This window comes from Gobio gobio (genome assembly GCF_949357685.1).
Source record: "Gobio gobio genome assembly, chromosome: 1".
Lineage (NCBI taxonomy): Eukaryota > Metazoa > Chordata > Actinopteri > Cypriniformes > Gobionidae > Gobio > Gobio gobio.
The window spans coordinates 37,496,756-37,513,653 of NC_137097.1; the positions used below are offsets into that span (position 1 = coordinate 37,496,756).

Genomic DNA, 16,898 nt, shown 5'->3' on the forward strand with positions numbered 1-16,898 from the left:
TAAGGACTGAACAAGTATTCTTTTCTCAGTAATTGCTCTCTGTCTCTCAGACTGCGTGCATTTTATATTTGAATCAGCAACTATACTTGTGGTTACTGGTCTAATTATAAGGAACTTTTGTTTCCCTTTTGTTCTCATGAGCACACTACTATAACAAAACACAATAGTACATCAGCCTGCATAGACCTTCACTACTCTATTGTGTTTTGCTGCTCCTACAGCCATGTTACTTAACCCTTATGTTGTGTTCGGGTCATTTTGACCCGGAGAGGATTTTCTTTTTCCTGAAAATGTTAGCTAATCTTTTCACATTGGACTAAAACTTACTGATGTTGCTCACATAGGTTATAACTACTTCTCAAAAAGTTTTTTTTTCCACACCTTGACCCACTTGTGATGTTCCCTACAAAAAATTGCTTATAAATCCCTTGTTATGCTATATTTTCACCAAATATTGGATTCAATCTTTTTGTCAACTTGTTTTTTTTCAATTAGGACTGGTTTTGTATTTATTTTTGAAACTGACTGTAGGCCTCATTGATCTGAACTTATATTGGTCAAAAACACATGCGCACACACACACACACACACACACACACACACACACACACACACACACACACACACACACACACACACACACACACACACACGTTTGTTTTTGTGAAATGTGAGGACATTCCATAGGCGTAATGGTTTTTATACCGTACAAACCGTATTTTCTATCCCCTTACACTGCCCCTAACCCTAAACCTAGCCCTCACAGGAGACTGTGCAGTTCACTTTCTGTGAAAAAAAACTTGTTCTGTATGATTTATAAGCATTTTGAAAAGTGAGGACATGGGGAACGTCCTCATATTTCACCCTCTTTTTGTAATACCTATGTCATACCCATGTCATTATACACATTTGTGTCCTGATATTTCACGAAAACATGCCCACACACACACACACACACACACACACACACACACACACACACACACACACACACACACACACACACACACACACACACACACACACACACACACACACACATGTTGGGTTTTCATGTTTTATGGGGACTTTCCATAGGCGTAATGGTTTTTATACTGTATAAACTGTATATTCTATCCCACTACACTGCCCCTGCCCCTAAACCTACCCATCACAGGAGACATTCTGCATTTTTACATTTTCAAAAAACATCACTTAGTCTGATTTGTAAGATGTTTTCCTCATGGGGACCTAAAAATGTCCCCACAAGGACGAGGATTTTGGATATTGCCATCTTTGTGGGGACATTTTGTCCCCATAACGTAGGGATTACCAGTCCACACACACGCACACACAGACACGCACACACACACACACACACACACGCACACACACATCAACAAACTATTTTATTAACTATGTATTACAGGCTTTGTTTTTCCACAGAGATTAACTTTAGCTTCAGATCAACGAGGCCTGAATCCAATATTTGGTTTTAATGTATCACAACGAATATGAAATCGTTTTTGAACTGTCTTTGAACTGTCACCTTATCGTGGTGGAGAGGTTTGAGTACCCGAATGATCCTGGGAGCTATGTTGTCTGGGGCTATATGCCCCTGGTAGGGTCTCCCAAGGCAAACAGGTCCTTGGTGACGGGCCAGACTAAGAACAGTTCACAAACCCTTATGACCACAATTACACCAAGGACAGTGACGTCGCCCGGCATGGCGCAGCCGGGGCCCCACCCTGGAGCCAGGCCCGGGGTTGGGGCTCGTATGCGAGCGCCTGGTGGCCGGGCCTCCCCCCATGGGGTCCGGCCGGGCTCAGCCCGAATGAGTCACGTGGGGCCGCCCTCCTGTGGGCTCACCACCTGCAGGAGGGAGCGTAAGGGGCCGGTGCTTTGTGAATCGGGCAGCAGTCGAGGGCGAGGCCCCCGACGACCCGATCTCTGGACACGGAATCTGGCTTTAGGGACGTGGAATGTCACCTCGTTGGCGGGGAAGGAGCCTGAGCTTGTGCGGGAGGTCGAGAGGTACCGACTAGAGATAGTCGGGCTCACCTCCACGCACAGCTTGGGCTCTGGAACCACACTTCTCGAGAGAGGCTGGACTCTCTACCACTCTGGAGTTGCCCATGGTGAGAGGCGGAGGGCTGGAGTGGGTTTGCTTATAGCCCCCCAGCTCAGCCGCCATGTGTTGGAGTTCACCCCGGTGAACGAGAGGGTCGCTTCCCTGCGCCTTCGAGTCGGGGATAGGTCTCTCACTGTCGTTTGTGCCTACGGCCCAAATGGCAGTGCGGAGTACCCGGCCCTCTTGGAGTCTCTGGGAGGGGTGCTGGAAAGTGCTCCGACTGGAGACTCCGTCGTTCTACTGGGGGACTTCAACGCCCACGTGGGCAGTGACAGTGACACCTGGAGGGGCGTGATTGGGAGGAACGGCCCCCCTGATCTGAACCCGAGCGGTGTTCTGTTATTGGATTTCTGTGCTAGCCACGGTTTGTCCATAACGAACACCATGTTCAAGCATAAGGGTGTCCATCAGTGCACGTGGCACCAGGACACCCTAGGCCGGAGGTCGATGATCGACTTTGTGGTCGTGTCATCAGACCTTCGGCCATATGTCTTGGACACTCGGGTGAAGAGAGGGGCGGAGCTGTCAACTGATCACCACCTGGTGGTGAGTTGGATCCGATGGCGGCGGAGGAAGCTGGACAGACCCGGCAGACCCAAACGTACTGTGAGGGTCTGTTGGGAACGTTTGGCCGAGCCCCCTGTCAGAGAGATCTTCAACTCCCACCTCCGGCAGAACTTCGACCGGATCCCGAGGGAGTCTGGAGATATTGAGTCCGAGTGGACCATGTTCTCCACCTCCATTGTCGCTGCGGCCGCTCGGAGCTGTGGCCGTAAGGTCTCCGGTGCCTGTCGAGGCGGCAATCCCCGAACCCGGTGGTGGACACCGGAAGTAAGGGATGCCGTCAAGCTGAAGAAGGAGTCCTATCGGGCCTGGATGGCTTGTGGGACTCCGGAGGCAGCTGACCGGTACCGGCAGGCCAAGCGGACTGCAGCCCGGGTAGTCGTGGAGGCAAAAAATCGGGCCTGGGAGGAGTTTGGTGAGGCCATGGAGAAAGACTATCGGTCGGCCTCGAAGAGATTCTGGCAAACCGTTCGACGCCTCAGGAGGGGGAAGCAGTGCCCTACCAACACTGTTTACAGTGGAGATGGGCACCTGTTGACCTCAACTGGGGATATCGTCGGGCGGTGGAAGGAATACTTCGAGGATCTCCTCAATCCCACCGACATGTCTTCCGTTGAGGAAGCAGTGGCTGGGGACTCAGAGGTGGACTCGTCCATCACCCGGGCTGAAGTCATCGAGGTGGTTAAAAAGCTCCTCGGTGGCAAGGCACCGGGGTTGGATGAGATCCGCCCTGAGTACCTCAAGTCTCTGGATGTTGTGGGGCTGTCTTGGCTGACACGCCTCTGCAGCATCGCATGGCGGTCGGGGACAGTACCTCTGGACTGGCAGACCGGGGTGGTGGTCCCTCTTTTCAAGAAGGGGGACCGGAGAGTGTGTTCCAACTATAGGGGGATCACACTTCTCAGCCTCCCCGGGAAAGTCTATGCCAGGGTACTGGAGAGGAGAATTCGGCCGATAGTGGAACCTCTGATTCAGGAGGAACAGTGTGGTTTTCGTCCCGGTCGTGGAACACTGGACCAGCTCTATACCCTTTCCAGGGTGCTGGGGGGTTCATGGGAGTTTGCCCAACCAGTCCACATGTGTTTTGTGGATTTGGAGAAGGCATTCGACTGTGTTCCTCGTGGCATCCTGTGGAGGGTGCTCTGGGAGTATGGGGTCGGCGGCCCCCTGCTTAGGGCTGTTCAGTCCCTGTACAACCAGAGCAGGAGCTTGGTCCGCATTGCCGGCAGTAAGTCAGACTTGTTCCCGGTGCATGTTGGACTCCGGCAGGGCTGCCCTTTGTCACCGGTTCTGTTCATAATTTTTATGGACAGAATTTCTAGGCGCAGCCAAGGGCCGGAGAGTGTCCGGTTTGGGAACCACACAATTTCGTCACTGCTTTTTGCAGATGATGTTGTCGTGTTGGCTTCCTCTAACCAGGACCTTCAGCATGCACTGGGACGGTTTGCGGCCGAGTGTGAAGCGGCTGGGATGAGAATCAGCACCTCCAAATCCGAGGCCATGGTTCTCAGTCGGAAAAGGGTGGCTTGCCCGCTTCAGGTGGGTGGAGAGTTCCTGCCTCAAGTGGAGGAGTTCAGGTATCTTGGGGTCTTGTTCACGAGTGAGGGAAGGATGGAACGGGAGATTGACAGACGGATCGGTGCAGCTTCTGCAGTAATGCGGTCGATGTACCGGTCTGTCGTGGTGAAGAAGGAGCTGAGCTGCAAGGCAAAGCTCTCGATTTACCGGTCAATCTACGTTCCTACCCTCACCTATGGTCATGAGCTGTGGGTCATGACCGAAAGGACAAGATCCCGGATACAGGCGGCCGAAATGAGCTTTCTCCGCAGGGTGGCTGGGCGCTCCCTTAGAGATAGGGTGAGGAGCTCAGTCACTCGGGAGGAACTCGGAGTAGAGCCGCTGCTCCTCCACATCGAGAGGGACCAGCTGAGGTGGCTCGGGCATCTATTTCGGATGCCTCCTGGACGCCTTCCCAGGGAGGTGTTCCAGGCACGTCCCACCGGGAGGAGGCCCCGGGGAAGACCTAGGACACGCTGGAGGGACTATGTCTCCCGGCTGGCCTGGGAACGCCTCGGGGTTCCCCCGGAAGAGCTAGAGGAAGTGGCTAGGGAGAGGGAAGTCTGGGCGTCTCTGCTTAGACTGTTGCCCCCGCGACCCGGCCCCGGATAAGCGGAAGATGATGGATGGATGGACAACGAATATGAAATCGTTTTTAAGCAATTTTTTGTAGGCTTGTCATTTTTGGACAGGAACACCACAAGTGTGACTTTGTGCCATTTTGTACAAAATAAAAGCACTTCAAAACAAACTTCCTGGTTAAATATTAAATCACATTCGTATTTTGTTGAATACTGACAAAATTATCCACAAATTATGTTTTTGTCCTCTCAAAACTGAGGTGCATAAGCTCAGATCAATGAGGCCTATGATCAATAAGTTTCAACAATAAATACAAAACCAATGCTAATTGAAAAAAATCAAGTTGACAAAAGATTGAATCCAGTATTTGATGTTAACATAGCATATGAGTGATTTATAAGCAAAAGTGCAAATAGCGTGCCTTGTTGGCAAGTGCTATTCGCACTAGCTCCACCTAACAATGCCTGTTTGGGTGTATAAATCACTGTTTTCAGTGGTGTAGTATATTGCAAAGAACTACTTTTACATGGTGTAAATAGAATATATCACTATTTTCACTTAGCATGCAATTTCACTTAGTAAATAGCATCTACAGCTATTTGCACTTAGAGTAAATAACATCTATTGGCCGGCCTTTTAAAAATGGCAGCGGCTATTTGCACTTAGTGCAAGTAGCCACTGCCATTTTTAAAAGGCTGGTCATTTTAGACCAGAAACATCAAAATTGAAACAGGGTTTTCAACCCAGCGTAAGGTTTAAACACTGAAGAAGTGTGTGTGTTGTGTGTAGGACGGGAAGCTGTGGCTGAGAGCTGATGCACAGGAGAGCGGAAGGTGTGAATGGGTGGGCCAGTTGCATGGCCGTGAAAATGCGTGTCTTCTTGTGTAGGCTTTTGTCCCACATGTCTTTGCTGATTCCCATTTATGTAGATTCCACTTACAACCTACTCAGACCCAAACGGAATATGTCGAAGTCTGAAAGACAAAAAAAAAAAAAAAAAATCAGCTTTTACCGTTGACACATTTTTTACTTGTTTTGAAACCAAATTAGATTTAAATGTTGCACTTTTTTTGCAGATTTTGCTTTAACCATCACTTGTAACAACATTACAGGATTACATCCAGATTTGAAAAGAATAGTCGGACAGGGTTTTTTTGGCCCCTGCTGGAGTGAGCTCACATGCATCGTCCGCCCACCTGTGGGCTTTTATGAGTGATGGTTATCTCTCGCTTTTAAAGTGGGTCTCACTCTCTCTGTGTTGCAGTGGGTCTTGTCACACTTCTCTGAATGTGCACATGGCTCCAGGTAAAATTTCGTATCCTTCAGTGTTTGTGGTGGACAGTACCATGAGACCCCCTCCACTGCCGCCCAAACCCGACTATAGACAGCGGCAGAATCGGATCCAGAAGCTGCTGATGGTCCTAGTCATTCTGGCTTTGTTTGGAATAACCGTGGAGGCTTGTTTCATCTACCATCTGCACTCAGCCAAAGAACAGCCTGTAAGTACCATCCAGTCCAACTTTCATTCAGCGTCACTGTCTTGAATAGTATCTTTGTAACTATGGTACATGTCAACTCTCTCTCTCTCTCTCTCTCTCTCTCTCTCTCTCTCTCTCTCTCTCTCTAGTATTAGTAGACTGTTAGGTTAGGGTTAGTTAGGTTAGTTGCAAAGTTACTTATAGTCAGTAGAATGTTTAAAGTGGACCATCGAACTAAAGTGTTACCGATTATAACTTCTCACTCATATTACCATGCCGATAATACAACAATGAAACATAATGCAAAATAGAAACATTGTCAGCCATATGTACATGAATATGCACTGTTTGTAGATTGCAATGTTTCTGTCAGGCTCCTCCCTTCTTTACATTAAGTTTGCAGAAATGTAGCTGGACTGACCTGCTGGTGCTCAAACCACATAGCGTGCTGTGTGGTTACCTGACCTAACAAACACGGTTATGAGAAATGAATCTTAACCAACCTGCAGCAGGGTTATCTGATCTGATGTAGCAGTGTGACACAAATGAGTTAACTGGAGGAAATAATATGATTGAATGCATTGAATTAATTGATAACTAAATTCAAGTAACCACTTTGGTTCACACCTTAGCAGGGCTTGATAATGTTGGCCTACATCACTGTTTTTTTTTTGCATTTTATTTATTGTACACATCCTTACAACCGAGCAAACATTATAGAACATTACATAGCTCTAAAGAAATGTTGGGAAGTCTGTTCATTTGATGAGAAGAATAGCAAAAATTATTCACTGACTCATTTGAGTGTTATCTTCACAAAAGTCCCTGTACAGTATTTTATTTTGTAAAACAATAATGTTTTCATATGCTATGTGAAATCATTTAAAAAAACTAAAACAAAAAGTTTCAAAGTAGTATATAGTGTAAAATGTGTTCCAGTAAGTCGCAATGAAACGGAAGTAGCCACTGATCTTTTCTTCCGTATTTTTCGCCACGTACATCCGAGTGAAAGTTTTATCGGAAAAGAATAAAACCTGTAGGGCGGGGACTTGCTTATATGCATCGGTTGATTGGATTTTGAAATGTGGACGTTGCTTTCAAAAGTGGAGGCAGATGAACGTGAGCTTGGGAAGGGGTTTAGTTATGACATTTTAAATAAAATTAAAAAAATTTAATTTCTATGAAAATATGATGAATCATTCACAATAAGAGCTATAATATGAATTTGGAAAACAGATAGAGTGTAGTTTCATTTCGTGAAGACTTTAATGCTAAAATCCTGATTTTGTTTGTACAAATAAATACCCACTATTTAATACAAATGTTAACCCTCTGGTCCTCTTCACTGAAAAAAAAAAGGTGTGTTGGATTTACAAGATTTAATTGTGTACATCGGTCCCACATGAATCAATTAAGTTAAACAAATATAATTTGTTCATGTAACTTCAACATCATGGAATGAATACATATTATGTGAGTGACCCAATTAAATAGTCTCAAAGTGAATTTTATCTGGCTACCTGACATGATTGAGGCATTCAATTTCATATATTCACTTAATCACTTCAAGTTCATATATTTTAATGTTAAACAACTGAATTATAATACTGCACTAGCTAGTTGGCAAACTTTTAGCTAGCAACAACACACATTAGCATCTTAAATGCTAAGCATTAAAAGCTCCTTCAGCAAAGCCATTATGACATTATTTGTTATAGTCCGCAGGCTAATCAAATGCTCCACTCTTCTCCACAATGGTAACCCACTGTAATTTAAATTCTTCTAATAATTCCAACATAATTGAATATTAAACATTATTAAACACAATCAAGTCTCCCCCTTTCTCATATTCCTAAAAAATACAGAAAATAACAAATAAAATATAAAATAACAACATTTACTCTCTCTTGGTTTAGCCATATGTAAAGCATGCTGGGAACTAACAACCCCGCCGAGCGTCAGTTAATGCAACACAAATTATTCATGTAATCTCAACACAAACGGATTAAGTACACTTAAATTTGACTTATATTTAAGTGGATTGAACACAATCAAATTAAGTTAGGACACAATGTTTAGCAATTGTATTGCTTTAGCTAATTTTAACTAGCAATTTGAACAAGCAGTAACCGAAGCCTTAAAATGTAACCTGGTGGGAGTAAAAAAAGAAAAACTTATGCAAGTTGTTGCCATTAGATTCCTATAGTTCTATATAAAATAGCTTATAAAATCTCTAGTGTTATTCTCTAGACATAAATACTTATTTTTATTAAGTTGTGGATTCTGATGGAGCAAAAAAAAAATAAAAATAAATAATGTTCAGTCATTTTTGAATGAAGAGGACCAGAGGGTTAAAAGTAGTTCAGTATAAAGCAGTATACCCTGATAGCACACATACATCACAGAGACATCTATTTTATGTGCGTGTTTTCATCTGGAAGAAGTATTTTTTTAGAGTGTTTGCTCAGTGTTTGCTCTGGAAAGCATCTGCTGTGGAAAAACATCTGATAAACGTCTTAGAAAAGGCTGTTTTACATACATTCTAAAACATTTTCTAAATGTCCATATGACATCTAACAGGAAACGTCCTAGAGATGTATTGCAGATGATGCAGACATCAAATAGACGTGTCCGAGATGTACTTGTGCTACATATCTTAAAACTTTCCTTGTCAGATATTATATAGACATTTGGAAGATGTCTTGAAGATGTTTATGGTTTTGAATGTCTGTAAAACTGCTTTTTAAAAGATGTTTGTACTCATTAGATGTTTTCCAGATGAAAACAAGATGTACATGTGCTATCTGGGTTAGAAAATGTAGAGGTGATGCTTATGAACTGATGCTATTTTACATTAAATAAAGTGCAGGAATTTACTGCAAGACACAACAGATGCAGCAGCAGCAGGCCATGATACAGTATTGTAATTTTTTTCTGAGGTGTTTTCACCCAAGGCATTTGAAAAATCAAAGGCTCAAAATTAAATCATAAATGTGTGATTCTCCTTTCAGACCCCTTCAAATGAACCTCAGATTGCCATGAGCAAACAAGGTAAAGATCGCTCAACCAGTCTGTATTTGTCATAAGTTTACTTTGATGCGTTACTGCAAATAACATTGTTTTGCTTTTTTTTTAATTCTATGCATTTTTAATTGCATTCTATGCAATTAAACAAGGCATATGAAGAATATCAGATTGCACTTAAATATGGTACATTTATGCTTTTTTTATAGATAAAGTAGATGTCGCACCCCCCAAAAATAAGGAGCTTCGAGAAATGAAGCCGTCAAAACCAATGGCACAACTGGCAAGTAAGTTCAGTTTTTTTTTTTTTGACGTTAGGTTTAGTTTATTTGGCATCATTGACAATCAACACTACCAATCCATGTCTACTCAGTTTTTTCAGAAACTTTACAGGATCTTTTTTTTTTGTTGGACATTTTCGAAAAATTTTAGAAAGTTTCTGGAAATTTACTGGAAATGTTCAGCCCCTTTCTATCCCTTCTCAGTTTTAATTTTGTTATAAGTAATCAGATCTGAAATAATAATAATATTAAAATAATAAACTGAAATAGAAATATGGGAATCCCAGCATTCACATGTAGAGAGTACTGGACACTTGTTAACTGGTTTTACTCCACACATTTCCTTGGGGAACAAAACGTATAACTGTACCTTTAAAGGTACACAATTGGTCCTTAGGGTACAATTATACCATTGTTTTCCTCTATTTAGATCAGGGGTAGGCAAGTTCAGTCCTAGTGAGTCACTGTCCTGCAGAGTTTGGCAACAACCCTGAAATACATCTATAGAAGCTCTCATTGAGAATGAACAGAGGTTTAGATGTTGATGTTTTATTGAAAATATTAGTGTTTCATTTAGTTGGCCAGTTTGACTCTTGGCTTTTTTTTTTTAGTTTGTGGTTTTTGTTACAGTGTTAACAAAACACATAGGGCCCTATTTTAACGATCTGAAACGCAAGTGTCAAAGCGCGAAGCGCAAGTAACTTTGTGGGCGGGTCTCGGCGCTGTTGCTATTTTTCCGGCGGGATAAATGGCTCTTGCGCCCGGCGCAAATCTAAAATGGGTTGGTCTGAAGTAGCTTCATTATTCATAGGTGTGGTTTGGGCGTAACGTGAATAAACCAATTAGAGTGTCATCCAACATTCCCTGTAAAAGCAGGTGCGCAAGTTCCATTATGGATTGCTATTATTATGGCGTATTTACCAGGCGCACGCCAGGAGCGGTTCACAGCCGAGGAGACTGATGTTCTTGTAAGAGCAGTGAAAGACAGAGAAGTTGTGTTGTATGGGGATGGGAGAAACCCACCCAAAATAGCGTCGGTTAAACAGGCGTGGGAGGAAATAGCCACAATTGTTTCATCAGCTGGCATCCCCAGGACGTCGCACCAGTGCCGCAAGCGCTACAATGACATCAGAAGACGGGGAAAGTCCAAGCTTGCCAGCATCAATCGGGCACGCCGTGTAACGGGAGGTGGATCTGCCTCTACTCAGGACCTGACGCCAGCAGAGGACATCACTGCGTCCACCCTCACCGATTTTTTTTCCTGGTTCTTGACGGACAAACCAATTTGTTAGATGTCCTTATATACATATATGTCTTGCCAGAAGTTGCCACTATTGGGCAAACAGGTCTCCTTAATTATTAGACTACAATTAGCCTGAATAATTTGTAAGCTAGATTTATGCCTATTTTTTCACATCTTCGTGGCACACCACAATGATTTCCGTCATCTCATGTGTTAATATCTTTTTAGTGTAACAATTTATGATTTGCAAAAATAACTGTTGCATCTGTGTAGATTACATGAGCAAAGTGTATGCGCGTTGTGCATGCTATACATTATGGTCAAGCATGCGCCCTTAAAATAGCATAGGCCTAATGAACAACGCGCAACGCGCCACTGACTTTAGACTAGGTTTTTTCTGGTCAGTGGCGCAATTGTTTAATGGAACAGCAAAATAGCACCAGGGATTGTTTGCGCCGGAACACGCCTCCTTTTTTGCGCTGAACCGCCCAGGTAGCGCAAGTTCATTCACTAGTTTAGCGACGTGCTTCTGTGGAGGGAAAAGCGCGCTTTGCGCGGGTGCAAAATAGGAATGACACATGCGTCGGTGTACAAAGTCAATTGCGCTGGGTGCAAGATAGGGCCCATAATCTGTTTTAATCAAAAGAAGCCATAAACAAAAATTGTCATGAAGAAATATGTTTGACTAAACTCATCACTGACTAAAACTATTAATCAATAATATTCACCAACAGTACTTTATTGCCACATATCACATTCTGAATTTAGATTTTTAAATACATTCAAGGGGGGAAAAAGTTTAGATGCACACAAATATCAAGAATCAGCATATGAATCTCAACAATGGTGACATACTTAATGCTGCAATGCATGCTGGGATCCATGCATTTTATACTGTGGTGGCTTAGTAGGGTTGGAGCTAAACTCTGCAGGACATCAGCTCTCTAGGACTGAACTTGCCTACCCCTGACTTAGAGGTAAAAAACCACCCCAGTGACGGCCAGTTGTACCTTAAAAGGTACAATTTTGTATAATAAGACATTTATACATGGGATCATAATGAGAAACATAAATTCAACCAGTCACACATTTGAGTGCTAATGTACCTGATCCTCATGCTGTCCTCTCCTCTATAGCTAATCAGAAACCAGTTAATGGAGTCCTGCTTTGGAATCATCAACCCATCCTTCACCATGTCAAACACAACAAGGAAAAACTCTTCATAGAGAAAGAGGGATATTATTCCGTCTACTCTAAGATCAACTTCCATGACGATAACATCTCATGCACCCACTCTGTGGTCTGGATTACACCTCGATATGCAGGGGGTGAGATTGTGCTTCTCCAGTCCTTTAGGTTTCGTCCTAAACTCCCGAGGCCGGCGATCACAGACAACAGCTACCTCAGCGGCATGTTTCATCTCTACAAAGATGATGCTCTCTTTGTCCGGGTGAAAAATTGTACACTTGTGTTGTCCAAAGATGCTGAGAACTACTTTGGTGTGTTCATGGTTTAGATGATTTCATGGAGTCAGATAATTACCAAATACTTTCAGAAAAAAGGTACAAATGCTGTCACTGGTGTTTCCTTTTAAAAAGTACCAATATGTAAACTTTAGAGGGAAATATGGTACAATATATGTACCTTTATGAAAGGGTACCAAAAATGCTGGGTTAAAAACAACCATTTCTGGGTTATTAGGCAACCTAGCGCTGGGTAAATATTGGACAGAACACATGCTGGGTTATTTTAACCCAACTTGTTGGGATTAATACATTAACCAATTTGATGGGTTGTTTTTGACTTAGTGCTGGGTCAGTCAACCCATTGATGGTTTTTCATTTTAATGAATAAAAATTCACTTTTGTTTTTAAATAATATAAATGTACGGTTATAGAACAAGAACAGTTCATATAGAGTGGTGCAGGTATGACGTCAAGTTGTAGGTCAACCGGCAGTTTGCATCACACTGGTTCCCTTCATAAAAACCCAATAGGATTTTCCCATAGGCTTTTAGATTATCACAATAAACAAGCTCTGTGAGCAACAAAAGTTTGTGATACATGTTTTGTCCATCTAGATAATTATCACAGATTAACACAACTTTTGTGAATTTTGAACTAAATGCAGTCCGAAGTAAAAAGCTAAAGGTAGGCTATATAAACGGACTACACCGCGGTCGCTAGACTTCAAGTCACCATCACTAAGCTTCCGACAACGCTTACAGTTTTTATCTCAGAACATTTTTCCCAGAACGTTTGAGTTAGAATACTTTATAAGAGCACAATTATGAGCATAATGAAGCTGTAAAAGCGGACTGAGCTTACCTTTTCGGCCTCTGTCATCCCATTTAGCCACTTGTTAGCAACCGCCTTTTTCAAGACACGTAACAGCTTAAAAAAAAATCACGAGTGGGGTTATACTGATGTATTTTATGTCTTAGAATAAAACGTGAAAGTTCCTTGAGCTTGTGTTCATCACAAACCTTATTTCAGGTTTTAACAAAATCCTAGATGGAACCGGAAGTGCTAAAGTGCTAACTTGTTTGCGCGTTTTGGCCTACAAAGTGATATCATGCCTGCACCACTCTATAGACTACAGTACTTTTTATTCAGTCTTTTATGCAAGTCAGTCTTTTACAATCTTAAAAAGACTTCTTACTCAAAAGACATTTAGTAAACATTTTAGTGCAGCAAGCATAGCCAATGGGAATCTGTGGAAAGAAAACTGAGGCTATTCCAATTCATTAAATGACAATCTTATACATATATATTCAACTTTACCTTGTGCCATTTCGTCTGTCAGAGATTCGACCCATATGTGACCACAGCTGACAGCTGCGATGCTGGTGCACTAGATCAATGCAGCACTCATATTAGTATAGTCAGTGGAGCACACAGCAACTTTTAGTGCGCACACCAAAAGCGAAGCAAACATTTTTAGATTACTAGATTAATCTAGATTCATTCTAGATTACTAGTTCTAGAAAACATTGAGTGATGAAGAGTGTCTTCAAGCACAACAACAAGAAGCCATTTTTACCGCCATCAACCACCATGTTGAAGATGACTACTATTGCTTCTCTGTACCTTTTGTGGAAGTCCCAAATACACAGAAAGCCAAACACTGACATGTCTGGGTTCACAGCACCATCCAGAGGCGCACACAACTCTGTGAATTTAATTTTCAGCTTGAGTTTAAAATTTTCAACATGCACGAATACGCGATTGACCCATTCTGCCGGCCGGTGCAAATTCGTGCATTGACTTGGCATTGACTTTGTATGCAATCATTGCGCAAATAATTCAATTTGCGTTTAGTGTGCACACACCATTACACATTACAGAGATGTTGCGTCGGGGTTAGCCCTGGTTGTGCATTTGGTTTGCGCAAGGTAAAATTTCCATATTAGCTCCGGCACGTTGTTTGGCTAGCGTTCCAAGCAGACGCTAGCTGCAAAGTACATGTTAACAAACTACAGACGTTTTATTATTTTTACAGTAATAATTTGATGAGAATACAATGTAATACAAACCATAATTGAATTCAGGAAGTTTCCCCTCAGGACATTCTCTCTCAGAACAGAAAACAAAATGTCCGTTGATAAAATATTCCGTTTTAACTGGTTCGGCACAGACTACCTAACATTGGGTTACATTTACTCAGCGCTGGGAAAGTAGGGGTGAATTCAGGGTGATTGGGACACTTTATGTCCCACTTTATCACCCTACATGAGGGGGTTCATCATTTGTAATTGAAAAATTATCCAGCAGCTGTTACAGAAAAACTACACCTGGGTAAAAATAAATAATCCAATAAAATGACCCAGTAGGCCTCAGCATTTGTGCTAAAATTTTTTTATAAATAAATAACCCAGCATTTTTTATAGTCACCCAGCACATGAATTATGAAGTGAGTAGTAAATTTGAGGCGTCTTATCAAAAGGATTCAAACTTATATCCTTTGAGATGAAAAGTTCAATAGATGCTATTATATATATATATATATATATATATATATATATATATATATATATATATATATATATATATATATATATATACATACATACATACATACATACATACATACATACATACATACATACATACATACATACATACATACATACATACATACATACATAAAAAGGACTAACAATAAGAGTAACAATCATGTAGTTAAAAAAGTTTGAAAGCCTGTAATGTTTCTGTCAGTGTGTAGCACCTGCCACTCTGCAGATCTCAACTTTAATAGTGGCAGAAATATATATTTTAAAATATCTGTATGGACGTTATAATTTGTGTGGCACATTTAGCATTTTTGTTATCTGATTCTTAATGTAATACAGGCTTTGGTTAATAATGTCTGTAATAGGCAATATCATCAGTATTGTGACTCCTTAGCAACAGGTGTCTGAATTGCATCAGAACGGCTGTATTAATAATTGTTTAGGAAGATGAACATGAATTTTTATTGCACCTTTAATTTGCTCGAGATGTAAAATAATACTACTGCAATATATCCCTGCTCCTTGCTTTGCACATCTTAAATATTACTTAAAAAAAAAAAAAAACTTGTTACAATTGTTCTTATAAATATTTAATTAAAATATATGTAACTATTTGAAGATATTTCTCTCAGTGTGGCCTAAAATATCTGAGACCACGTTGAAAATGTGTTTTTGTAACTTTCATGTCGCAATGAAACTGCTTTTTAAAAATCTTTTCTTTCATATTGTGACGTACATTTAAGTTAAACATTTTGAAGTAGCCTCCAATAATCTATTTACAACTTTTAAAAAATAAATATATATTATACACTGCATGCATCATTTATTGATTGGATTTTGAGATGTGGGCTTTGCACTCAAAAATGAATGTGAGTTTAAACTCAGTTGTGGGGGGTGGCGTATTAGCAGACTTAAAGGGATAGTTCACCCAAAAATGATTTTTTTTTGGTCATCGTTTACTCAATGTTTGTAATCAGACAGTTGACAGCAGCCATTGCCTTCCCCTGTTTGATTACCAACAATGAGTAAATGATGAGCGAACTGATGGGTGAACTATCCCTTTAAGTCCTGCATACTTACCAAAGTCTGTCATTTCAACCCAGTTTCACAGGAAAATGTAACTATTTTACAAGATTGCGATTTTGAATAAACCCTATGATGTGAAATGTATGAACATGTTTTAGAAAAAAGTAAGCATAAAGGTCCATCCCATAATCTAACCTCCATTGGGGCATAAGCAGATCATACAAAATATATTATGGAATTCATACAAATATAGGAATTAGCAACCAATTCCCCAAAATGTGTTATATTATGAATTACCATGAGGTTGTGTTGGTCGAAAAGATCAAGTTGACATTCTGATTGAACATTATGAAGTAAAAAAAAAAAAATACAAAAAATGCAATCAACTTGGATGTTTAAGTCATTTCAACTTAAATTACATGAAATCTTGAATATTGTTGAATATTGTTGAATCTTGTATAACCATGATCCTTCCCTTGGGTCAAACTCGTTTTTTAAATTAAAATTGAGTGTTCATTGAAGTGGTCCAAGACCCTAGAACTTTTATCGCACTTGAAATATGAATGCACAAAAAAAGAAGAAAAAAAGAAAAGAAATTTGACTGGATTCGAGGAGTTTTGTGGTAGAAATTTTAAAAAGTAACAAATCCTTCCCTCAATTTGACCCCCTTAGGAATGAATGGAATGCAAGAATGCTTCGGTACACATAGAAAAACCTAAAAATGCTCAAAATTCAAACAAAAAATGCTAAAACTACCAAAAAAAAAAAAAAAAATTTTTTTATCATGTCTACATGTGCATATGAATGCATTCTGAAGAGAAACTGACTTTAGGACCCAATGGAACAGCTCATTTGCTCCATATAGAACATATCATCTTATATTATCTAATTCTACAAGAGGTCGGACACCCTGAAAGATATTTTGAGCAGAATTAAAAGGGTAATGCATGAAATTGTGTTATTTTGAATTGAAGTTGACAGAATGTGAATAACGTGCTTAAATTACTATTTATTTATTATT

At 41.0% G+C, this 16,898-nt stretch overlaps 1 protein-coding gene across 1 annotated transcript; it reads left to right on the forward strand.

The window, feature by feature from the left end:
* The first annotated feature begins 6,091 nt into the window (after window positions 1-6,091).
* Window positions 6,092-14,766, forward strand: LOC307129118 (TNF superfamily member 14). The gene is made up of 4 exons (XM_079821309.1): window positions 6,092-6,312; window positions 9,303-9,342; window positions 9,525-9,602; window positions 11,976-14,766. The coding sequence occupies exons 1-4, from the start codon at window positions 6,109-6,111 to the stop codon at window positions 12,353-12,355; spliced, it is 702 nt and encodes a 233-aa protein (XP_079677435.1). The 5' UTR covers window positions 6,092-6,108; the 3' UTR covers window positions 12,356-14,766.
* Window positions 14,767-16,898: the final 2,132 nt, after the last annotated feature.